This window comes from Pinus tabuliformis, chromosome 7 (genome assembly GCF_031772625.1).
Source record: "Pinus tabuliformis cultivar Carrire ecotype Pingquan chromosome 7, CPIR1, whole genome shotgun sequence".
Lineage (NCBI taxonomy): Eukaryota > Viridiplantae > Streptophyta > Pinopsida > Pinales > Pinaceae > Pinus > Pinus tabuliformis.
In genome coordinates, this window is record NC_142293.1 from 1,479,724,419 (window position 1) to 1,479,749,403 (window position 24,985).

Consider the following 24,985-nt stretch of genomic DNA (forward strand, 5'->3'; position numbering starts at 1 on the left):
GGAACCGGAAGACTGACAGTATGAGAAGAGCGGACAGTGCTTCCCGCAGGTATGCAATGGGCCAGGGACCTGTACCTGGACCTGAGAGCAACCCCGAGTTATGGGTACAGCTCGGTGAGGAGGCTCGAAATACAAACATGGCTATTTTGGAGACAGTGCAGGAATTGAAAAACGAAATGGCCCGGTTACATGAAGATAATGCACAATTAACGATGGAACAAGAAAGAATTCTAAAAAGTTTATCTGACAAACAGAACCAGCCACCAGCTAATCCCAGTGCAGAGCAGCAGAGGATGTCGGAAGAACGAGACCATCATATGGAACCTGAAAGGTCGGAAGAGAGGGAGGAACGATCTGATAATGCATCTGAACAACAGACTTCAAAAAGGCAACGGATAGAGTTGCAAGGAGAGTTTCGTAAGATTAAACCACCACACTTTGACGGGGAACAGGAAGAAGCAGCTGAAGCATGGTTAATTAATATGAACAAATATTTTCAGATATACGAGTACAATCATAACCTTAAGGCACGGCTGGCCATTTTCCAACTACAGGGAAAAGCTACCCTGTGGTGGGAAGAAGTTAAGATTGTGAAAGGAGTGACCGAGCAGACCATAACTTGGGAAAATTTCCAAAGGTACTTCAAAGAAAGATATCTGACAGAGCGCTTCTACGATGAAAAGGCAAGAGAGTTCCATGACTTGCAGTTGGGGCAGCAGACCATGGACGAATTTATCACCCGTTTTACTTCCTTGCTTCGTTATGTGCCGTATATTAGAGAGGAAAAGGCTAAGGTGCAAAGATTTGTTAGCAGCTTGCCACTGTATATGCGGGAAAGGATTGAGTTTGACAATCCGAAGATGATGGATGAGGCTATTCGTAAAGCCAGAATCTGCTACCAGCAGAACAAATAGAAAGGAGAAGCTTCTGGCAGAAGATGGAATGAAAAAAGAGGCCATAAGCCAACCGGAAACAGCAAAGGGAATCACAGTGGCGGAAGCAAGGGAAATGGCAAGGGACAGAACAGCAGAACTGCACCGAGAAGTTCATCCAAATTCAAGACAGCCAGTGAGTCCAGAGTCAGCGAGCAGCCTGCAGGATTGGACAGTGAAGGGGCAGCGAGGCCCCCAGTACAGTGTTGGGGCTGTGGAGGGCCTCATTACGTCAAAAATTGTCCACAGCGTAAGGGAACTGAACAGTTATCCCAAATCCATGAAGCATCGACAGTCGGCGATGTAGGACGTAGCGTACCAAGGATTAATGCAGCCCTGGATGATCGCCAGGCGGAGTACCAACCGACCATGGTCGAATTTGAAGGTAAAATCTCAGACCTTACTGTAGCTGTTTTAATTGACCCTGGGGCCACATTAAGCTATATTAGTCCAAAGATAGTGGAACATTGTAAATTGCAACCTGTTAAATTCAAAAATCCATGGCTAGTACAGCTGGCTACAGGGGCCAAGAGGTGAGTATTGGCAAAATTCAATGACTTCTCTTTCACAATAGCAGGACAGCCAGTAATGGCTGATCTAAATGTGCTTCCCCTTGGTTCATATGACATTCTGATCGGTATGGACTGGTAAGAAAAGCACTGGTCATTGGTTGACTACAAGACAAAGATTATTTACTATCGGGATGAACATGGAGCTAGGAAAGAGATGCAAGGAATTAAGCGGCCAGTGCAGGTTCGACCAATAACTACATCCCAGCTAGCAAAATGCATCAGAAAGGGGTGTCAGATTTATGCCATCCAAGTGGGTTATGCTGATTCAAAGGATAAAACAGCCACGCTAGATAACATCCCTGTAATACAAGAATTTGCAGATGTGTTTCCAGATGAGATTCCCGGACTGCCGCCTAAGAGGGATATAGACTTTACCATCGAATTGGTACCAGGGGCAGCACCTGTATCACGAGCACCCTATAGAATGAGTGTACTTGAGCTGACAGAATTAAAAATGCAGTTACAGGAACTGCTAGATAAAGACTATATTCGCCCCAGTGTGTCTCCGTGGGGAGCCCCAGTGTTATTCGTCAAGAAAAAAGACGGAACCCTTCGCATGTGTATAGATTATCGTCAGCTGAACAAGCTGACAATCAAAAACAAGTATCCTCTACCTCGGATTGATGAACTTTTCAATCAAGTGAAAGGTGCAACAGTGTTCTCTAAGATCGATTTGCAATTAGGTTACCACCAGATCAGGATTAAGGAGGAAGACATAGCTAAAGCAGCTTTTAGGACAAGGTATGGTCATTACGAATTTGTAGTGTTACCCTTTGGGTTAACTAACGCCCCTGCAACTTTCATGTGCTTGATGAATAGCATATTCCATCGATATCTGGACAGATTTGTGCTGATATTTATCGATGATATACTGATATATTCCCGCACTATGGAAGAGCACAAGGAACACCTCAGATTGGTGCTACAAACCCTCCGAGAACACCAGTTATATGCTAAGTTCAGTAAGTGCGACTTCTTCAAGGAAGAAATCCAGTATCTGGGTCATATAATCACAAGGGAAGGGATTGCGGTGGACCCAGAAAAGATACGAACCATAATGGAGTGGCCCGTACCGAAAGATGTAGCAGATATCAGGTCCTTTATGGGATTAGCCGGATATTACAGACGATTTGTGGAAGGCTTCTCTAGAGTAGCGTATCCTATCACCTCCTTACAGAAAAAGGGAAGAGTATTCAAATGGACCCCAGAATGTCAAAGAAGCTTTGAGCAGTTAAAGCATCTGCTCACCACAGCACCCATTTTAAGCATAGCGGATCCTAATAAGGACTATGTGGTGTGTACTGACGCAAGCAAGGAGGGCGTGGGAGGTGTGTTGATGCAAGAGGGGAAAGTGATTGCGTATGAGTCCAGGAAACTCAAGGAGCATGAGCAGAAGTATTCCGCTTACGACTTATAGTTGGCTGTCGTCATACACGCTTTGAAGATGTGGCGGCATTATCTTATGGGCAGGAAATTTCTGTTATTGACTGACCACCACAGTCTGACCAATTATTTCAGCCAGCCCACTTTAAATGCCAGGCAAGCGCGGTGGGTAGACTTCCTAAGCAGTTTTGACTTTGAAATCAAACATTTGAAGGGGAAAGAAAATCGGGTGGCAGACGCCTTAAGCCGAAAGGTACAATGTTTGTACGAAATTTCTTTCAGCGAATGGAAAAGCCCCTTCGAGGAAATGGTAAAAACGGCAGCAGAACAAGATGTTGAATATCAGCAAATCAAACAGCAAGTACAACAGTCTACCAGCAAGAAGAATCAACAAGGATATGAGATGGATGATGCTAGAATGTTGTACTACAAAAAAAGGCTATATGTACCTGATCAAAACAGCATTAAAAATCTGATTTTGGATGAATTCCACATCAGTCATTATGCTGGACACCCAGGTTACCAGAAAATGATCACTGCGATTCGGAAGGATTACTATTGGTCGGGAATGAAGAGGAATGTGGCTGAGTATTTGGCACGGTGCTTAGAGTGTCAACAAATTAAGGCAGAACATCAGCATCCAGCGGGGCTACTGCAACCATTACCCATTCCGGAATGGAAATGGGAAACCATTTCTATGGATTTTATCACCGGACTGCCTAGAACAAAGAAGAATCATGATTCCATTATGGTGGTGGTAGACAAGTTGAGTAAAGCCGCACATTTTATACCTGTGCAATCCACCTACAGGGCTGCACAGATCGCTCATATTTTCATGCAGAATGTGTTCAAATTACATGGACTTCCGAAGACGATAATTTCAGATTGTGACGTGAAATTCACGTCGGCCTTTTGGAGGACATTATTTGCGGAATTGGGGACTCAGCTGAACTTCAGTACAGCGTATCACCCCCAGTCCGACGTACAAATAGAGCAAGTGAACGAAGTGGTAGAGGACATGTTGAGAGCCTATGTAATGCTGCAACCAACGCAGTGGGAGGAGTATTTTCACCTGGTTGAATTTGCATACAACAACGGGTATCATACCTCGACACAAATGACTCCCTTTGAGGTCCTATACAGACGGAAATGCCGCACACCATCAAGCTGGGGTGGACCTGAAGACAAATTAAGATTAGGGCCAGAAATGCTCAAGGAAATGGAGGATATGGTAAAAAGGGTACGCGCTAATTTAAAGGCTGCTCAAGATCGGCAAAAGAGCTTTGCTGACCGGAAGAGGAGGTTCAAAGAATACCAAGTCGGTGATCATGTTTATGTGAGGATCTAGGCCAGAAAGAGTACATTGCAGTGGAGCGGATGTGCCAAGTTGGCACCCCGATATTGTGGGCCATTTTAGGTCTTGGCAAGAATCGGGCCGGTAGCTTACCAACTCACCCTGCCATGTCACATCCAGGTCCACAATGTCTTCCACATCTTTGTATTAAAAAAAAACGTTTATGACCCTAAACATGTAATCTGATTGCAAGATATACAGGTCGAACCGGAAGGCGAAATCTTGGTCGAGCCGCTGAGCATTCTCGACTGCAGAGAAGTACAGCTGCGGAAGCGAGCTATTACCCAAATTAAAGTGCAATGGTAGCACTTTGGGCCTAATGATGCCACTTGGGAAGATGAAGAGCTCATGAGAAAGGCTTACCCAGAGCTATTCTTAGTCAACGGACATCAGGACGATGTCCAATTTCAGGAGGGGGAGATGTAATGCCTCGGGAAAAATGTAAATATTTAAATTTACTATGGTTCTGAGGGGGAAGTTGGAGAAAACAGTTGCGTGAACTGCAACCCTAACCACCTCCCCTAACTGGGAAGGTTTCCTGGGGGGAAAGGGGAGGAAGAGGTTAGTTTGCGCTACAGGGACAGGCAGAGAAAGTGGGAAAAAGGAAAAAGACAGAGGTATTCTGGTGGCTAAGTCTGGTGATGACCAGATAGTCTGCTCACTTTTTTGAGTAACTTGCTGAGGGTTGTGGTCCGGCAAGAGCTAGGGGGGAGATTCTAGTCTCGAAAGACGAATCTCAAGGTTGGGAGGTGAATCAGAAGCGGAGGAACGGTGGGGGTCCAGCTTGTGGAGCATTTGTAGGTTACATCATTATAGGTAAGTGGAAAAATACCCTTAATCATTCTGCATATAGTTTGGGTAGTAAAAGAGACATATAAAATTATTTCACTGTACACTGTTATGGAAACTGTATTGAAAATATCTTCACTGTAAGTTCTATGTTATGGAAACTGTATTGAAAATATCTTCACTGCAAATTCTATGTTACGGAAGCTGTATTAAATTATCTTTGTTGTAAATCTATCATATGAAGCTGTAAATTCCTAAGAGGTTAAATAAAATATAACCTGTCAGACATCCAAAGAAATTCCCTCTGGAGAGAAATATAAGGAAGTATAGAAGTGAGGGATACCTGAAACCCTATAGGTGGGTGATTACCACCTTGGTATTGTAAAACAGTATAGCGGTCTGTTAGAGTTGGACTGACGCACATATGAGCGGCTATACACGAAGGTTTCACCCTACAGATATAACAATGACACCCCTGGCATTTACCAAATACACAGCTCGGAAATAGACAAGATTTAGTGCTGGAATTAGAGAACGAAGAAGTAAGAAAAGTTATCCCAAAACTCAATGTTGTGGGACGATGGTGGAAACAACAGTGACCCTTGTTATTGTTCAACGGATAGCCCAGACATGGAGTAGATTCTATAACTCTGGGAAGCAGACATTCTTTGTGAGGAACAGGTGAGGGTTAGCCTGGAGAGACCACATGGAGGGTTTAGTTACAAGAAGGGTGACAGAAGCCCCAAGACATTGGTCACGAAAACGCCAAACAAACAAATATAACCCGAAAAGAGGAATTGACGACTGACAGGAGACAGCGTCTCACTCGTGTAGTGCTGAGATGAAACTCGGGTCTTGACCCGAAGACAATCCTCTTCTCAATGTATATGTATATATATATATATATATATATATATATATATATATATATATATATAGATATATATATATATAACAGCTAATGACATTCAACTGTGAATTGATATTTATACTATAAATCGACATTTGTAATGTAAAATAGCATTCATACGGTAATTAGGAAATTGCCAGAAAAACACGACAAACTGTAGAGCTCAATATCAGACAGAACTTCCTGCTAATAGCATAATCATAACATTCCTGGAAAATGAAGTTAACTCATTTCCATTGCTACATTACAAAAGAATGCGGTAACAACATTAACAGCTAATTAATGGGAACAGAACATAAACCATTAAAGAAACGTATGGCGATAACGACAAGTTCCATCTAAATGAGACTATCAAGTATAGCCTAGTATGAGCCCAACAACTGATAGACAGTAAATCCTGTAAGCCGTTGTAAAGAAAACAAAAATATACATTATGTTAAGAGGCCGCCCAAAAATTCTAGGAAAAGGGCCTACCGGAACCGGCAGAAATTTACATACTTGGCCGAATGGCTCAATAAAACAAAATGAGGAATTCAATAGCCACTTCTCTCCTAAGGTTCTGTTACATAGTAGCAAAATACACATAGTAAACATTCTTAGCAGGAATAGGCGCCGAGCCCCAAACTGGGTCACCACAGTGGGCCATGCAAGCCACGAAATCTGAGCATCAATGAAAATACCTAGGCTTAGCCAGCCTATGTGTTTCTAACAGCAAACAACTTCAACAAGCAAACATATTTTGTTGCATACCGGCGATTTCTGGGTGGGCATTTCGATCGAAAAATGCTTCACCATCCAGCGCCAACCGCAACCAGGATTGGCCGGAAATACCTGTGAATCATGCCCATAGAGTTAAAGCTATGATTAGTTGAGCATGAACCAGTTATCACCCTTAAATGAAATGATATTAAAATAAATTGCATAAGGGAGCCCTCTTGCTGTACCTGGTATTGCAGCTCGATGACCAAGCGAAGCTTCAGAACCTCCATGCACCATCACCTCAGCAAACAAGACTCTGGAACCAAATAGAACAAGCCTGTAGATGAAACGGGGGTCGGAGCAACTCTCCAGAGCTTTCCACACGAAAATGAGACTGTCTGTTGGCGCGAGGGTAGGGTAAGCCAGTGGATCCTCACTACAGCCGTTGGATCGACGTCCAAGCCGCATAGTCGTAGATGCTAGGATAATCCCAAGGAGATAGTTGTTGCCTGCTCACGCCATGTGCCAGGCGGGACAGACAGTAAATGCAAACAAACCATCCAAATCGGATTAATCAATTATGCAACGATAATCTGAGGACATCTGTCAAATATACACAAATGGACGATTGAGATTCATGATAATCTCCTGTAGGTCCGGTCGGACAGATAACCCTGTGTGGGAGGCGATACGGTCTTTACTCATCTGCCAAATGAAATTAAACTATGAGACAGAATTCGAGGTTGTAAACATGTGGGCGTACTTAGAATGTCAACCCTTATAAATTCGAAAATTACCGTGAGATGAATCGTTGTTAGGTGGGTATGGCATATATTATATATAAAACAAAAAAAAACATTTCGAGACTCATGTCAAGAACCTTGAGTGTAACTAACATGATCCTTTAGTTTATATTTAACAACACAAGGAAAACTTTAACCACTTAAATTCAACCAACATGATCCTTTGAGTTTATATTAACCAACAACAAATAAAATGAAATAGAATAAATAATCCCATTGAGTGATATCACAATTAATATATTAGCGCAATTCCTCCAAAGGTCCATGATCCAATTAGATTTTCCAAATGCACAGAAAGAAAATTTTAATGCAATGTATCCATTTATGCATTCAAAAATGCAATTATATATATATATATATATAATTTTGGGTTATTAAGTTTTATGAGAGATTCAGTGTAATTTTTTTTTCAAATTTTTTATTTAAAAAAAAACTCATACGTTAAAAAAATATGATCTTTTAAATGCTTGATAAGTCCATAATTAAAATAAGATTTTTAAGTAGTAATAGATGAATATTTTCAAAAAATGTGTACACTTGAATTCTTACCACTTTCACTACGGACCTATTTCCACTTTTGAAGCCATCATTTTCTTACCCACACTTAAATTTGAAATATAAAAAAAATTAATATACATTAAATACTTTAGTATTTTATTAAATCTATTGTAATGAACTAAATATTTTATTCAATCTTTTGTGACGAACTATATTAATTACGTTTTACCTATCATGAAATGCCCATTCTTCACCTAGGTCTAGATTGAATCTCCAAAGTTATCAGTTAATAGTAATATATTGAATCTCCAAAGTTATCCGTTAATAGTAATAAGTGAAAAATGATTTAATGCAAAATTGGTTCAATCGTAAATCTAAAACTACACAAATATTTTCCTTGTTTTGTTAACAGCAACATGAATTTTCAAAGAAATGTGAATTTATCTATTCACTTAGTTTATCACATCAAATTTGTTTAAAGAAAGTACGGAAAGGTTTCAAAAGTTAAAGTTCTTAGAATCGGGAGAAAGCCAAAAATTGAAAATTCTAAAGCCTAGGTTTTCTTGTTGACTCTTGTTAAGAAACTCAAGATATATGTAGTGCTAGTGACCTATTATATATGATAAAATTCTTAGGTCTTTCAAGTATGCGATGGTTTAAGGATAACCTGTGGCTATTTTTCAAATGTACAAGAAATCAATTAATTGATAAACTATTAGTTCTTCTGAAATACTTATTGAATACGTAAATGGCACATGGGCGTTGGGTCGAATCATGATTACAATAACTAAAGTAAAATGAACAAAAGATATACTTATTAACGAGGCAAATGTGAAACTGAAAATGTGTTGTTTGTTCCAATTATGAAAGGGTATATGGTATTAAAGGAAAGTTTACCTTATCACTTCACAAGCATTTATAACGAACTTGATATTCCACCAAATTATCTAAAATTATTTGGAAGGGATTTTATCAAAACAGAGAGTGAATATTAGCTAATCCTTCCATAATCTTTTTTTTCTTTTTCTCTCTTTGTCTATTGATATTGTTTGTTATTAGGTATTAATTTTTAATTTTAAAGACATTCTAAAACGTAGATAAGGTATTTTTTATTAATATAATAATTTGAAGATATTTTTAATTAATATAATGGTTTGAAAAAATAGTTTTTATATAGAAATCTTTCGTTTAGAATATTAAAAAAATAATAATAAGAAGAAGAGTGGAAAAAAACCTATTTTTAATACCACTTTCGTTTTTATTTTTATTTGAAGTCAGTAAAGTTTAGATAAAACATGCAAAAATTTAACATAATTTGAAGCACACTACAGTACACAGTCTTGTATTGATGTGACTATGTTCTTTTGAAGTGTTTTGCTCGTGAGTCTCACGTAATCCGTATCAACACCAACAAGCCAACTCATCTTCCTACGTTTGAAAGGTTGGAGCTGTTGTCACCCCACTCCATGCCTTCGCGTTTATTCGAATTCGCCCTGCCTCCCACCAAATCCCCATTTTCGATAACAATATCCTCTGCAATGAAAATGGAATCCTTATCTTCATCTTTGATCGCCTCTTTGAGCTCTGCCACTATCTCAGGCATACTCGGCCTACAAGACGGTACAGCCTGAACACATCTCATGGCTACTTTGACAACACGAGTCATGGATTTGATGTCGTAACCTCCACACAACCTCTTGTCTATGATTTCTATTATTTCGTCACCATTTTCTCCCATCTCTGCCAGATACGGTGTCACCTGCAAATATGCGAATTCTTGTTATTGTTAGCAACTACCAGAAGATGCAGTACGGAATATTCTGTCAAAAGCTTATAGTTTGTTTGAGTGATGATAAGATTCATTACCCATCGAATGATGTTTACTTTTTCTTCAGGTAGTTTTATATCTATGGGTGTTCTACCACATATGATCTCTAACAACACCACTCCAAAACTATACACATCACTCTTCTCTGTCAACATTTGAGTGTTGAAATACCTGCGACAGGTTACCAGAAAAGAATTAGCTGAGTATTATGAAAAAAAAATTGCCTGTACTTTTTTTTAATGCATTAAATTTCTTTAACCTAAAAAAGTATTGCAAAGAGAGTAAGTTATATACTCTGGATCCAGATATCCGAACGTTCCTTTCACTACAGTGGTAACATGAGTAGCCTCCCCATCAATTGTCATCCTTGAAAGACCGAAATCCGCCAATTTTCCATTCAAATTGCTGTCTAAAAGTATGTTGGCGGTCTTGATGTCCCTGTGAATTATCTTTGGGGTGCAACCCACGTGCAGGTATTCCAAGCCTTCACATACAAATCGCAGGTCGATCCCATGAGATATATGGTTACCCATCATTGGTCTTATCTACTATCCTGTTACAGTCTAGAACATACATATATGTACTGTACATCGAAATAATGAAGAGAATGAGTTACCCTGCGCTGCATCTAAAGCTATTTTGAGCCTTCTTTTCCAATTCAGTTCGGAATTTTCTGCAGTGGGACCTACATAAAAGAAAACAAGAACCAAATCTGTGTTGGTTACGTTGGCCTCATCTATCGGCCAATAAAAACATATTTTACAGCAATATTTACCATGAAGGTGGTCTCTCAAGGAACCCCCTGACATGTAGTCGTAGATCAGCATAACTTCTTTGGTTTCGTTACAGTATCCCAACAAAGATACCAGATTCCTATGGTTGATTTTAGAGAGAAGATCAACCTGATCATGAGAAAAATATATACACATATGTAAAATAGTTAAGGTGCAGAAACATCCCTAGATTGATTACAAATTGAAACGTATTCCAGGGTAATCTCTAAAAATTACCTCATTCAAGAACTCCTTAATTCCTTGTCGTGAGAACAATGAGAGCATTTTTACAGCTACAACTTGTCCTTGTGGCAATTCACCAAGAAACACCGATCCAAATCCCCCTCGTCCGATCTCCCGACTAAAGCTGTGTGTGGCTGCTATCATCTCATCTAGAGTGAAGGCACGGGATTTTGTTGGAGTTGGCACTATAACGACTGAAGTATCTGTAAATAGTTCATGTTAAGTACAGTTACACGATCGTATTCGTTTTTAGGGTACAGCCACACTCCTTATCACATTATAATATTTCTAATATTCACCTTCGTATGATATTTTTGTTGGGTCCGTCTTCGCCCGAGTTCTTTCGGTGGCAACCCTCCTGAATTTTGTTACAATGGCTACTATTAACGGAATCATTATAATTCCGGTCAATGTTGTTCCAAGGACAATCTTCAGTTTATTCTTGTTTGAATCATGTGGAGCACACTGCCTCTCATTCATACGTAGGTAGGGGTTTCCTGAGTAACTACAACACACCAAAAGAAATATATTTTTCATCATCCCTTTCTAAGGATTAATTATAATTTGAAAATAAAGTCTAACTTGTATACGAGTATAAAATTGGAAATGGTTGCTCTAATTTTAACGAATAATTGATGAATATAAAATGGATAGGATTACTTGAGTTTCAGCGAACAATCGCGGAAAAGTTTCGCAGGAATCACACCCTTGAAATTATTGTTTTTTATATTCCTGCGAAAATAAGTATAAAAACCATGCTTCAAAAAAAATTAAAATAAATTAAATTAGTAATAAATAGAAAAAGGAAAAGTAAGAAAAAGATACTCACAATTCTTTAAGATTTTTTAATTTTGATAACCATTCCAGAGTACCACTTAAATTGTTGTTTTGTAAGTACCTGCATAGCAAACATACTAATTTAATTATATAAAAATGAAGAATTTAGAATTTAACTATATAATTTTTTGAAAATGTTAAATTATGGAAATTTATGTAACAATATTTTTTATTTGAGAAAAATATATAAATATAAAAAGATAAAATAAATAGTATTTATTTTTAAATTTTAATATTAATTATTAACTGTATATTTTAATTGATAAATTAAAAAATTATTTAAATTATTAAATTTGTGTTTTTTATTATAAAAATAAAGTAAATATACACAACTATTTATTACTATTAAAAACAGTTTTATAACAAATTTTGAAAACCGGAGGAAAAAAACTGGAAAACAGAGATTATAAAACAGGTATAACTCATTAAGTATTTTCACGTCAGATATCCACTCAAAAGTACTATTCAGCTAGTTATTTTTAACGTATCCGCATCGCAATTAAATTTTTGTTTCGTTAAAATGCGTCGCGACTTTAAAAAACTCACAAAATGAAATTTCTGTTCAAAAGAAACTTACAGGCGCTCCAACTGGTTAAATTGGTGAAATTTGGCAGTGGTCCCGCTAGATAGTTATTGGCAAGTGACCTGTCAATTTCAACACGAATAAAAAGTCAACGCCTGATCTTTAAGACGGAATAAATGCTGCATAGATAATTATTACTTGATATGATATTTTAATATAAAGTATGATTTTATCAAGTTTTATTAGTACAATCCGATGGGGATAGTTTTTTTAGCAAGTTCACCTAGAATCAAATTTCACATAATGAGATAAATTAAATGTTGTACAGATAACTATTATTTGATATGATATTTAAATACAAAATATGATTTATCAAATTTCACTAGCACATTCTGTATTTTTTTCTTTGCAAAGTGATTTATGATCCAACCTCATATAAATGAAATGTATTGCAAATATAAATACACATTAATTTATTAAAATATATTTTTTATATTTTTAATTTTGTATTTTAAAAAATTATAATTTATAGAAAAAAAATTACATTTATATTTATTTTTAGTTATAAAAATTCATCTATATTTTATTATGGAGATTTTTAATTTATAAATAGGTTGTGTTATAGTTTTATGTTTAAATACCACATATCTAATAAACCACAATTGATTTCATATGACATTTCCTTTTTAATTAATCTATCCACTTCATAATTATAAATCGCTAGTGTACCTATATAAAGTAAATGATTAGTAAATGTAGATAAGCATCAATCCATTAAATCATCAAAACACTTACTTTATAATACATGTCATATTACCAATATTAAAAAAATAATAATAAAAAAATTCAACATCATCACCATTATATATAGATATATAATAAAAAAATTCAACATCATCACCATTATATATATATATATATAAAAAAATATATATATATATATATATATATATTTAAAATCATAAATATTTTAAATATTTTTTTAATTAATCAACTTAATTAAAAATAAATAAATAAATTTTAACATCATCACACACACACATATATATATATATAATCATATAAATTTTAAATACATTTTTTTTAATTAACCAATTTAATTAAAAAAAATAAAACATAATTATTTTTAAATAAATCCAAATTTTTTATTTTTAATATTACTACAAATATTTTAGAGTATTCAATAAAATTATTTTTTACTATCATTTAATACTAAATCCAAAATAATAATAATTATACATAAAATTAAAATAAAATTTTATTCTAAATTAAACACTTTTTTTTTGTCAGTAACCTATGCAAAAAGTGTCTTAACAGTGCACCCATTCACCATCAATCCAAAACCTAATGAGCAAAATTAAATTAAACACACTTACTAACATAAAAATATTCTTAAAAAACTTAATTATTTCCCAAACTAACATGAAAATATTCTTTAAAACTCATCATTTCCCAAACTACAAAAACTAATTAAGTATTTGTTAACCAACCTTATTAAAAAAAATTCTATTTGAACAATTTCATGGAAATGCTACCATTTCCCAAAAAAAAAATTATTTATTTTTCTTCAACCAATCTACAATTATTTATTATTCATTTTTCTTCGAGCGATCTCTAATTTGAAGCATTTCATTGAAAGGGCATACAAGCCCAAAAACCAAAGGGATTGAATTTTTCTTCCACATTAACTAACGCAGTCAATTGTGCAATATCGTTGGGCACCGTCCCTGTAAGTTTCCTTCCCGATAAATCGCTGACAACCAGATTAATAATATTATTAACATGTTAAAATTTGAACCATATATCTCGCGATTTCAGCTGCAAACAAATCGAAAGATTAGACTTACATTTCAGAAATTCTACTCGGCGAAATAGTGTTATCACACCCTATTCCATTCCACGTTGTTATGTCGCAAGGGTCAGAAATCCAGTCTTTTAGGTGAAATCTCCCTTTGATAGCGTTAAGAGCGTCAACTGCAGTAATATCTTTGTTAGACATCGATTTATAATGTCGGTAATTTACTTGAAAGAAATTTCTGGAGTGAAAGCGTTACCATCTTGCGAATATGTTGGCAGGTCGTTGACAACTGGCGTGTAATACTCATAAGCGTTGATTATCGGAGGCAGCGTGGAGTTACTGCTCTCAACCAGTTCAAACGTTTGTTCTGTATAGATGGCATCGAGTGCGATTGTAACCTCTAGAGCAGAATATTTGTGCATCAAAGTAATTGTTTCCGAGTCGTTTTTACCATCTAAGCGGACATAGAATGATCTCGATTCAGACATATTCATCGTCTCGGTCTCTGCAAAATACAACATCAGTAACGTCTCCCTCGATGAATATGATAGAGCCAAAGTGAATGGATCGCTTTGCGGGGATGTAACCCACGCAGTTTGCATAACATCAGTTGGAGGGAGGTTTTTGGTATTGGCTGTTGAAATAGGCTCTTTCACACTGACGGTCCGTGAAGTACTTGCAGATTCTAACGGTATCCAGATACGGTCGAATTTGTCTTGAGGATACCTGCCCAATTAACCATTCAAAGATATACACGTTAATAACTAGCAAAAATGATCACAACTGCATCAAATTTGGCTGATGTATCAATAATTCATTTGGGAGATATATCAATAATTCATTAGGGAGGTTAGATTTATTACAAATCTTCACTTTTGGTTAGATTTCTGTAAGCAAATAGAAGAAGTTCAAATGGTCTGACCTAACAACCGAATTTCCACCAACATCATATCTTGAGTATAAAAACAAAGGTGTTCCTGGTTTAGCGCCGTGATCCATGCCAGGTTGAAGCCTCCTCAATTCGATAGCAGATATAAAGGGATCAGCATTCCACTGCGTTCTGAACAAGCAAATGTACTGCGCTCTGCCAGAAGTAACAATTATATATTCGTAATGAGATTGATCTCGAGATGTATATGTAGATATCTCAATGGATTGCGTAACCATCATATCCACTGTCCCCATGGACAAAGAGAAGCATGCGTCCTGTTGGTATCTACTAAAATTTCCAAGGACAAACCATAATCTTAAGAGGTGAGGCACATTAGGGGCCACAGGCAACTGATAGCAAGACTTGTTAATGGGTTTAGGGAAATAACGTAGACTGTGCAAGTAAGAACCCAAGGCACTGGCGTCCCCTATGTCTGCTGCCTCACCAACGTCTATGTAAGCAGCATCAGTTACCCATGTTATGTTGTTTTCCGCAGTGTAATTCTCCTTTCCTCCGCAACTGATACTCAGAAATCCTGCATATCACAAGAAAATAATTACTGAACGGAAACACTCCAACATTGTAAGTAACAGCCCTCGTGAGCTTTTTCTTCGCATCACAGAGAATAAGCGCAAAAACACGCCGAGTGGGAGTATCCAACTGTTCCATTTTCCGTTACGAATTTTGTCCATCGCTCCCCCAACCAGCACAGCGGACGCTGAAGGGTTGGGAGCAATACCTATACAAGTGTTATTTACATATACTTTTATAAGGCGAGAGTGCAGCATAGATATTATTTTACCATAGATACATTTCAATTTTCACCATGCGACCAAACGCGGCACTCGAAATGATTGTCATGATCAATCCTTATTAAATAGTTTTCCACTCGAAATGATTGTCATGATCAATCCTTATTAAATAGTTTTCCACATCTTTTTCGGAATACATATTTGAGAACTATGAATGTTGAACGGAGTTAGTGGAACTTGCACGACCCCGAAATATCAAGCTACTTTATGCTCACCGTAATCAAAAATTTATATTTAGTACCTAAGGTGAATTCCTAAACTTTATTGATAAGAAGAAGGGTACAAAAATATAGCAAGGGAGTGTGTCTTTTTATATATGACTATTTTACACATATACAATTAACTAAAGCTGTACTTACATATTTCTATTTCTAATTTTTGAAACATTTTCCCAAATCAATCAGTAATATAGAACTATTTATATAGACAAAAACCTTTTATTCTGTACTTTCATGTTTAAAAAAGCCAACAGTTTTAATTAAATAAAATAATAATTAACTATCATCATTTTCAATTAAATAAAACACTTATAAAATATTATTTTTTAATTTTACATCTTTCCTGAATAATAATAATAAAATTGGAAATTCCATAATTTCTGAAATGACAAGCAAAAAATTTAAACAACTTAGAAATTTGCTATACTTCTAATAAACAAGTTGAAATTGGAGGCCTTCTCCTCGCACAGTACACCCAGTGCCCACGATCCGCAGACTACACAAGTCAACACGTTTTCACTTTTATGAGTCAGCATAAGCCCACCATCAACTGCCCCCAAAGACTTCCTTTGCTTGTCGGCTCCACATGCATTTGACTGGGCACTTAAACGCGTATGCTCCACAGCCACACATTAAAGTAAGAGATAAGATGTGCACGGCACGGGTTGGAAGTGGCCACATGAATCATGGGATATACATTAAGATTAATTGAATTTGAATCATAAATCTCAGTTTTGACAAAATACTCTCAAATTTAAATTTAATGGTTACCTAACCAAACCAGTTTTTTAATTTATCCTTTTATATATTAATAAAGTGAATAAAGTATGCAGTCTTGATATCATTGATTTTCCTACATTAAAAAATATGCATTATATATATTATATATTTTGGGCTAGCCAACGAATCTTGACTCCTCCTTACATGTAGATTGGTAAATCAAGTCAAGACAAAGATCTCGACATATACTTCCATAGATATGGAAATCATTAGTGTGGCCCTCTAAAGCATGTCAAAGACAATCTTTCATTTCTCGATGGTGTGGAGAAGTCAAGAAGTACTTTCCTAAAATCTTTAGAGATTCAAAATGTCAATATTTACATGAATCAATAATATGGAGTCATGGAGCATGATAAGACTAGAAATAATTAAGTAATTACACTTTATTTCATAAGATTTTTATATATTTAAAATTAAAAATATACATGTCGGTGAATTAAAAATTTAATATATTTTAATTTTTTATTAAATTTTTAAAATCAAATATTTCATTTAAAATTAAAAATAAGTTTCACATTTTTTCATATAATTAGTAAAATCTTTTCATCGGGTGAATGAATTAGTAATTGTGTTGTTCCGGGGTATTCATCCCTTCTCACAGGCTGGTAATGAATATTAGACAAGGTGCGTACATGAAGTCAAGCGACTTGCTGAGGAAAGTTCTGGAGGGTGTGGTAGTCTTAATGCCACAAGTGCTAGAGGTGGTGAACGAAATCGTCAGTTTGGAAATGAAAATTGGGTTTTAGATGGATGTTCCTGCTCGGTTCGTCTGAAGGGCTCCTTTGGAGAGCCAAGTAGGCGTCATGACATTGATAAAGGTTGGTAAGCAAGGGAAACATTGAGAACAACAATAGCTCAAGTTTTCATCTAGGATTTAGGCTCGAAATTAAGTCAGGGGTTGTTGATGTTTGATAGCCCTGAGGCCATCCATGGCATAATTGGTTGACATCCATTCTTGTGGCCTGAGCCCATCTTCACTAAAAATTTTGCAGAGCTAATCCTATTATCCTCGACTAAGTTTAGAGTTCTTGTCTCTATTGTTATTATGTGGTGGTGGAAGTTTATTGTACATGTGACCTTGTCGCTCTGGTCTGTGAGGTGGTGAATGTTGATAAATGGCAATAAGAAACTCCAGTTCAATTTGTCCTTGAATTAAAATGAGAATTAAAATCGAATTCTATTCTCATAGCAACTTGTAAATAACTTATTAAGTTTAATTAACTTAATTAGCCTAGGAATTTTGAGTTGGAAGTCTTTCTATAGTCATGTATATGTTCTCCCTAAGTTTTAGGGGTCTAGTATGAGTTTAAATTGAGTTGGAAATTAGATCACCTAGTTTACTAAGTTAAGTTCAGTTAAATTAGTTCTAAATTGTTTTTGGAACTAATAAAGGAATAACAATTAGTTGGTGCACTAATGCATCCACTAGTGCTACTCCAGTTAACCAAAGATTCCCTCATGAGAAACTCATGCATGTCAGTTCAAAGAAAGACTCAGTTGATACTAGAGTGCAGGGACAGTGTACTGTTAGTGAAATTATTTACTGAAGTGTAAATATCATGCATGCATCAGAGATTGATCCTATGTTTGGATTACGCAGTTTTGGAAGCATGAATTCCCTTTAAATATGGGTTATTCATCCTAGGAATTATGCAAGGAAATAGGGGCTTGGAGAGGTGCAGAATAGGCCAAGAGTTTGGCTTGAGCTAGCTTGTGAGTTGACAGTTGAATATACTTGTGCAGGGATTTTTATTGTGAGAACAAGCATTGTATTCTCATCATATTTCTGATATATGCAATACAGATAACAGGGTTTTGAGCAGTGGCTTTCCTTAGATACATCTCGTGTTATGTGCCATTGATTTATCTTCTTCTTGTTCATATTGTTTTCATCGATCTATTGTCTTCTGGTGGTTGAAAGTAAAAGTTTATTTTTGTCTTTTGTTTTAGTACATTGCATGAGCTTGTGAATCTACAGGATTTTATACATGGTATCCGAGTTGAGAACAATATATTAGAGGAGATTTTGAATTTTTGATTTTTGAGTTACAAGTGAAATTCAAATTTTCAATACATACTTCAAAATCGGCAGATGGCATTCTACAGTTTGCGGCTCGAGTATGCCTTGGAAGGCAACTCGAATTTTATAGCCTAGAGGGATAGAATGGAGGTTGTGCTAGAGGATAATGGCTTGAACAATTCGGTTATCAAGAAATTCCTAATTCAACAGTGTTAGATGCATAGAATTTGGCCGAATGGAAGAAGTGTGTGGTGAAGGTGAGGCAGATAATCCTTGAGGGAGTTTGAGACGACGTTGTCTCGAGTTTCCATGGAAAGGAAGCTCCGTATGCTATGTGGAAAACATTGATGGACTTGTATTAGAATAACAGTGACCAAAGGAAATTGGCACTAAAGGAGAAACTTCGATTGTAAAACCGAGACAATGTGTTTTCCTTCATGCAGCCTTGCCCAAGAGTGGGCGCATCACCTTGCTGCACCTTCCCTTCTATTGTTGTGGCTACACTTGTTCTGCGCACTTCTCCTTCGTTGGATGATGAGCGAAGTTCCAATGATGATCCAAATGCCTCCACGCCTTGCTTACTTATATGCCTCACCTCTCGGCTAACCTTCGTTTTACTTCAACCAACGCCTTTGCTTATGTTTGTGGTTGGTCGACCCATCGACCAATGCCCCAAACATAATTTTCCACCGTCGGCTTGCTAAGTGAATGCCCACGCTCATCCACCGTATAAACACATGGTTTGCCTTCATACTTTCGTACGCATGCCTCCAAGTATTTTGCTCCGCCATGTTCACTAGTTCGTGCGCACTTTGTCTCTAGCCAACCTTTGCACTTCATGTTTTGTTAACTCACGCGCCCGGTTGTTGAACCAACTCGTCACACTTGCCTTTTGGTTATGCCAAGGACCGCAAGTCCTTACATCCTCCTCCACCTGAAGTCATTGTTGTCCTCGACAAATACCATCCTGGTAGCCATCCAGCAAGATCAAGATTTTCATATCTGAAGAGTCTTATCCATGATATCAACTCCTCCACATACTGCAAACATCCCTGCAACATATGTAGAACCACCATCTCCATCACATGTCGTCCCGCCGTAGGCTGCCTGTCAAGATACTCCACCTGATACGGACATCTGTCTGCACATTGGTACCCCTCATGACTTGAACTAGTTGGGTAGCTAATCCAACCATATGTCCAAACCACAAGAATGCACATCCTTATGCCATCATCAATCTTTCCCTGACTTCTGCTACATCTCGGACTCATCAAGTCTGCTCTCAATCCCATGCTCAGGTCCATGGAAACTCCATCCCATCTGCAACATGTTCAGTCCATGGTCTTGTTGCACAAGAGTGTACAACCTCTCCACTGGCTCATACATCTTCATGTCACAACATCATTTGCACAACATCCTTTGCTTTGGCATTCCCCATAGAATGTCCTTGACATCTCTATACATGCTCTTGCATAATGTCCCTGCATAACTGTCATGCTCCATGTCTCCAACCTGATGTCCATGACTCTAGTTGTCCATGATGTCCAACCCATGTAGACTCCATCCCAACATCTGGTCATCCGCATCCAAGTCTGCAAATCTGTCATAAAGAAGCCTCCTCCCAAGGCCCCTTGCTAAGGTGGTGCAGCCCCTTCCTATCAAGGTCCCTGCACCAACCCATCTCCAAGGTTGTCTAAAGAGAAAGGAGGTCCAGGAAATTTGCTCCCTGACTCTCATCCACCCATGTATCAGGTTGATACTGTGTCTTCAAATATCTATGCATAGCCTCAACCTCCTCACATGTGCACCCAATCTCACCTAGCTTGTCCTTCATCAACTGAAAGTCATATATGCCCATAGCATACCTGCAAAATTCCACTATGCCAGCCAGATCTCTACCTGCATAATCTTCTCCAACCACTGCTTCTGAAGTAGTACTCGGACTCCCTTCATTTGCAACTCCATTGTGAAGATCATCAGTAGAAGATGTCTCTGTCAAGTGCTCCATGATTCGTGAGATTGTCCTCTCACTTCCTTCCTTCTTCCTCACTCTCGTAATGAAGTCAATCACCTTCCCTTCCTTCGTTGTTTGAGTCATACTCCCAAGTCCTCTTTGCTCCACATCCTCATGCTTCACATTCAAATATTTAGAATACAAAGTCATAGAATTCATCCTCGGTCTATACCCCAAGCAACTCCTTATATTCATTGGAACCAACATAGTTCTTCCTCCAGCTGTGATCAAGAGAATGTCCCGGTCCACCATTAGTATGGCTTGTGCAAGCTTCATGAAATCTTGCCCCAGCACCATAGAATGATCATCCATGTCCACAATCCTCAAGTCCAACCTTCCAAACCACGAGGCCACTCTCACTTGAGTGTTCTCCATCACACCAGTAATAGCTTTCATGGTAGAGTTGACTGCTTTGAAAGCACTCCACTCCCTCTCCATTTCAACTTTCTTCCCAAAAGACTTTGTTGCCTTCTTACTCAAGAAGCTATGAGTAGTCCCCGTATCCACCAAAGCTGCAAATCTATTGCCCTTCACAGTTACCTGCACAAAACTCAGCTTCAAGGCATCACCTCCTTTTGTCAGCTTTATCTTGTGTCTCACATCAGCAACCTTCTTCAAAAACTCGGCCTCAGAAGTGTCCATTGGTTTGTGCTCCAATTTGACATTCCTCCTAAGGTACTTCACTTCCTTGCTTGGCTCCTCTAAGTAATTCGATCCTGGTTCAGCTTGACTTCCTTCAAGCTTGTCCTCCATCGCATCCTACTTAAGTGCACCAACCAAGTGCCCATTGACTACCTTCATGGAACTAAGCTTCCGAACATCCTCTAGATTGTCTCGGTAGTGATTCCCCAACCTGTCAATGTAGTCGAGCTCATCCTGCTCAATTACAACAACCTTCTTGTCAAGAAGTTTCTTTTTCATCTCGTCCTCAAGATGCTTGATTTTGGTCTCCACCATGGCACTTTCCTTCCTCAATCAGGGTCTTTCATCCAAGAGCTCTTGAAGATCAAGTCTTTTCACAGATCTCCTCATCAAGTTCCTTGAGTTCACCATCTATCATACTTCCGCATTGAAACTTGAGTTCTTTAAGTTCCTTCCTTAGCTTTGAATAGCTTTCCCGAATCTTCACATTCTCAGCCCTCATCGAAACCCAGTCAAAACTCTATCTACTCATCTGTTCCAACACTTTGTACCGGAAGACTTCACCTGAATTAAGGCTAGATTCACCTATCGTATGTTCATCCACCATCTTTGCCTTTTCAGCCTTCTCCATATTCACCAGCTTCACCAAGTTCCCTGCAAAACAGGAACCATCTCTTGTTCCACTTGTATGTGAAACCAACTTCTTTCACCTGCAAGTACTTGTTCACCTGTCACCAACTTCCAAGTGTATGCACACCTGCTTCCCCAGCTTCCTGCAAGACTTCTCCAAGTCTTCAGACTAGCTCTGATACCACCTGTCACGCCCCCAGGCCGGTGGTAGTCTTTCAACCGTGCTTGACGAGGTGCAGCACCACCGAACACTTTCTTTTCACCAATACTTATGTTCATGGACTACGCCTAACCATATGTCCTACTTATTTTGTGTTTGTCAACCAAGTAAATATTATGTTTCCTTTATACCAATGAACACCCATACACATTCATTATCATCAGCAATTATAAATGAAGAACACAATTGCACAGTATAAAGGGAGGGGCAACTCCTTGAACAATGAGTTTGCCCAAATAATATATTATACAATCTTCAATGTTACAAAGCTTTACAAGTATACTTGGGAAACACCAAGTTTCATACTTAGCCAAAATTACAACTTCTCACACATCTGTGTGATAACCAAGATTCCTTGCCCAAGTCGAGCGCGCGCACCCTCACACGAGCTGCCTTCCGCACTTCACAACCGAACCTTGTTTCGTGCACGATGGGTGAGTGACTCCACCAAGTCACCAAGACACCCTCTTCCTTTGCACCCGGCTTCACCAACGTTCCACCGTTCACCCGGCTTCACCAACATTCCACCATTCAACAACTTCGCACAGTTTCACCAACCAGCGGGTACTCCTACCCGCACCCTCACCCAAAACCAAGATAATGTGTTTTCCTTCGTGCGGCCTTACCCAAGAGTGGGCACATCACCTTGCTGCGCCTTCCCTTCTATTGCTGCGGCTACACTTGTTCTGTGCACTTCTCCTTTGTTGGATGATGAGCGAAGTTCTAATGATGATCCAAATGCCTCCACGCCTTGCTTACTTATACGCCTCCATGGAGTGGTCGTGCCACCTCTCGGCCGACCTTCGTTTTACTTCAACCAATGCCTTTGTTTATGTTTGTGGTTGGTCGGCCCATCGACCAATGCCCCAAACATAATTTTCCACCGTCGGCTTGCTAAGTGAATGCTCACGCTCATCCACTGTATAAACTCATGGTTTGCTTTCATACTTTCGCACGCATGCCTCCAAGTATTTTGCTCTGCCATTTTCACTAGTTCGTGCGCACTTTGTCTCTAGCCAACCTTCGCACTTCATGTTTTGTTAACTCGCACGCCCTGTTGATGAACCAACTCGTCGCACTTGCCTTTCGGTTATGCCAAGGACTGCAGGTCCTTACACCATGCCTGGTTGAGAAGTAATGACAGAGAATAAACGCAAAAACACGCCGAGTGGGACTATTCAACTGTTCCATTTTCCGTTACGAATTTTGTCCATCGCTCCACCAATTTTTATGAAATGCTCCCGAACCAGTAGATTGAACGCAGAAGGATTTAGAGCAATACCTGTAAAAGTGTTATTTACATATACTTTTATAAGGCGAGAGTGCAATATAGATAATATATTTAAAATTAAAAATAAAATAAAAAAATCACTTACCACAATCTAAAATTGGCATGCCTTAGATATTTGCCAAATTATTAAATTCCACATGCAAATTACTTCTAAAGCTTATTTAGCATCCAAGGTGTTTATAGTACCAAAATAAGGACTTTGCACCCCACAGTAGAGAATATAAAGAGAATATAGCTAAAGGTAGTAGTTGTTGAAGCATATATCAAAGTATTTCCATCAATAATAAAGGGGAAGATTTTTGAAAATGGTTGTTATTGAAGTCAAAAGGTTGTCCAAATGAAAAGAAAGGTTATATAGTCAAATAACATATTTCAATACATTTCCAATGATATAGGGTGTGTTTTTTGGAAATATTGTTTTTGGATTATTGATGCCCTGCTTGTATACCCTATTTTTGAATGCATTTTTAATCCAATTACATGGATCAAATGGGAAAAAAAATTATATGGTTGGAAAGCTTATTTCGAGACCTTTCTAATGTTATATGGAACTCCCTCTAACTCCTTAAGATTGACGATAAATTATTTTTTGAATGTTCATTATACAATCTCCTAACTCAACCTAATGAGTGCATAAGTAGGCCGAGCTATTTGTTGAGTCGCATACCTACAAAAACACAAACCATTGCTATATTTTACAAGTTCTTCTCCTAAAAGCAAAGAAGAAAAAGTTCGAAAATAAAATCTTCACTAAACATGGTAAGTGTGGTCCCCTCTCCCTTGGTGTAATAAGGAGATGAATATGTGATTATGTTATATTCTGATGTGGAATGGTCGTTATAAGTGATTTTGCATCACATATATAAGTTGTGTGTGTCATTATGATTGATCCTAGGGAAAGTTGCAAATGGTTATGGCACTCTATCACATGAAAATATTTTATGACTATATAAAAAATAAAATGGATTTGTGCAAACATTGTATTCACTTCTTCAAAGTCGATCAACTAGATACTGTAATTATGGTATCATTATCTAATAAGGATAAATCAGTGGTAACCCAACTTAGTATCTCCATATGTTACAACATACTCTTCTTATCAAAGTACTGATACATTGCTACTAGTAATAAAACCCATTCAATGATAATCAATACAATAGAGATAACAGTAATGGGATTCGCACTACTTAGATAAGAGTAGTATTACCATATGTAGAAGCTTATTACACATGATTAACCATATAGGATATGTAGAGCTAAGCTGCCTACTATATGATAAGCTTAGTAAGACACACTATTCCATATAAGTGAGATTAGAGTCATAACACCCTACTAGCCATATATGGATATAAGAGTAATGCTACCTATCAGCTTGATCTAAGGTTGATACTAGTCCAATACAGTAACATAGCTATGACTACACCATATTCACATATCTTATTTACGTTACATATCATAATAGTATTGTAATTATCCTAATTAATA

The 24,985-nt window shown here is 37.7% G+C and overlaps 2 protein-coding genes and 1 pseudogene across 3 annotated transcripts; all 3 read right to left on the reverse strand.

The window, feature by feature from the left end:
• Positions 1 to 6,389: 6,389 nt before the first annotated feature.
• Positions 6,390 to 7,715, reverse strand: LOC149253427 (uncharacterized). Its single transcript, XM_089456836.1, has 2 exons — positions 6,885 to 7,715; positions 6,390 to 6,771 (listed from the first exon to the last, which is right to left on the reverse strand). Exons 1-2 carry the CDS (start codon positions 7,105 to 7,107, stop codon positions 6,662 to 6,664), a joined length of 333 nt encoding a protein of 110 aa, XP_089312962.1. The 5' UTR covers positions 7,108 to 7,715; the 3' UTR covers positions 6,390 to 6,661.
• A 1,521-nt stretch (positions 7,716 to 9,236) lies between these two features.
• On the reverse strand, positions 9,237 to 10,011 carry LOC149253428 (protein CYTOSOLIC ABA RECEPTOR KINASE 9-like). The gene is made up of 2 exons (XM_089456837.1): positions 9,807 to 10,011; positions 9,237 to 9,699 (listed from the first exon to the last, which is right to left on the reverse strand). The coding sequence occupies exons 1-2, from the start codon at positions 9,921 to 9,923 to the stop codon at positions 9,361 to 9,363; spliced, it is 456 nt and encodes a 151-aa protein (XP_089312963.1). The 5' UTR covers positions 9,924 to 10,011; the 3' UTR covers positions 9,237 to 9,360.
• Positions 9,903 to 23,423, reverse strand: LOC149253429 (putative LRR receptor-like serine/threonine-protein kinase At5g48740; annotated as a pseudogene). The gene is made up of 13 exons (XR_016265472.1): positions 23,333 to 23,423; positions 14,865 to 15,408; positions 14,199 to 14,668; positions 13,992 to 14,118; positions 13,825 to 13,897; positions 12,168 to 12,265; positions 11,614 to 11,682; positions 11,445 to 11,516; positions 11,084 to 11,289; positions 10,779 to 10,987; positions 10,544 to 10,670; positions 10,385 to 10,453; positions 9,903 to 10,252 (listed from the first exon to the last, which is right to left on the reverse strand). The product of XR_016265472.1 is annotated as a putative LRR receptor-like serine/threonine-protein kinase At5g48740 (transcript).
• Between the last annotated feature and the right edge of the window lie 1,562 nt (positions 23,424 to 24,985).

Coding starts and splice junctions, on each gene's coding strand:
- LOC149253428 (XM_089456837.1), bottom strand. CDS start 9,923: ATGTTGACAGAGAAGAGTGATGTGTATAGTTTTGGAGTGGTGTTGTTA. Junction 9,700..9,806: donor AAGTAAACATCATTCGATGG/GTAATGAATCTT, acceptor GCATATTTGCAG/GTGACACCGTATCTGGCAGA.
- LOC149253427 (XM_089456836.1), bottom strand. CDS start 7,107: ATGCGGCTTGGACGTCGATCCAACGGCTGTAGTGAGGATCCACTGGCT. Junction 6,772..6,884: donor TCATCGAGCTGCAATACCAG/GTACAGCAAGAG, acceptor CATGATTCACAG/GTATTTCCGGCCAATCCTGG.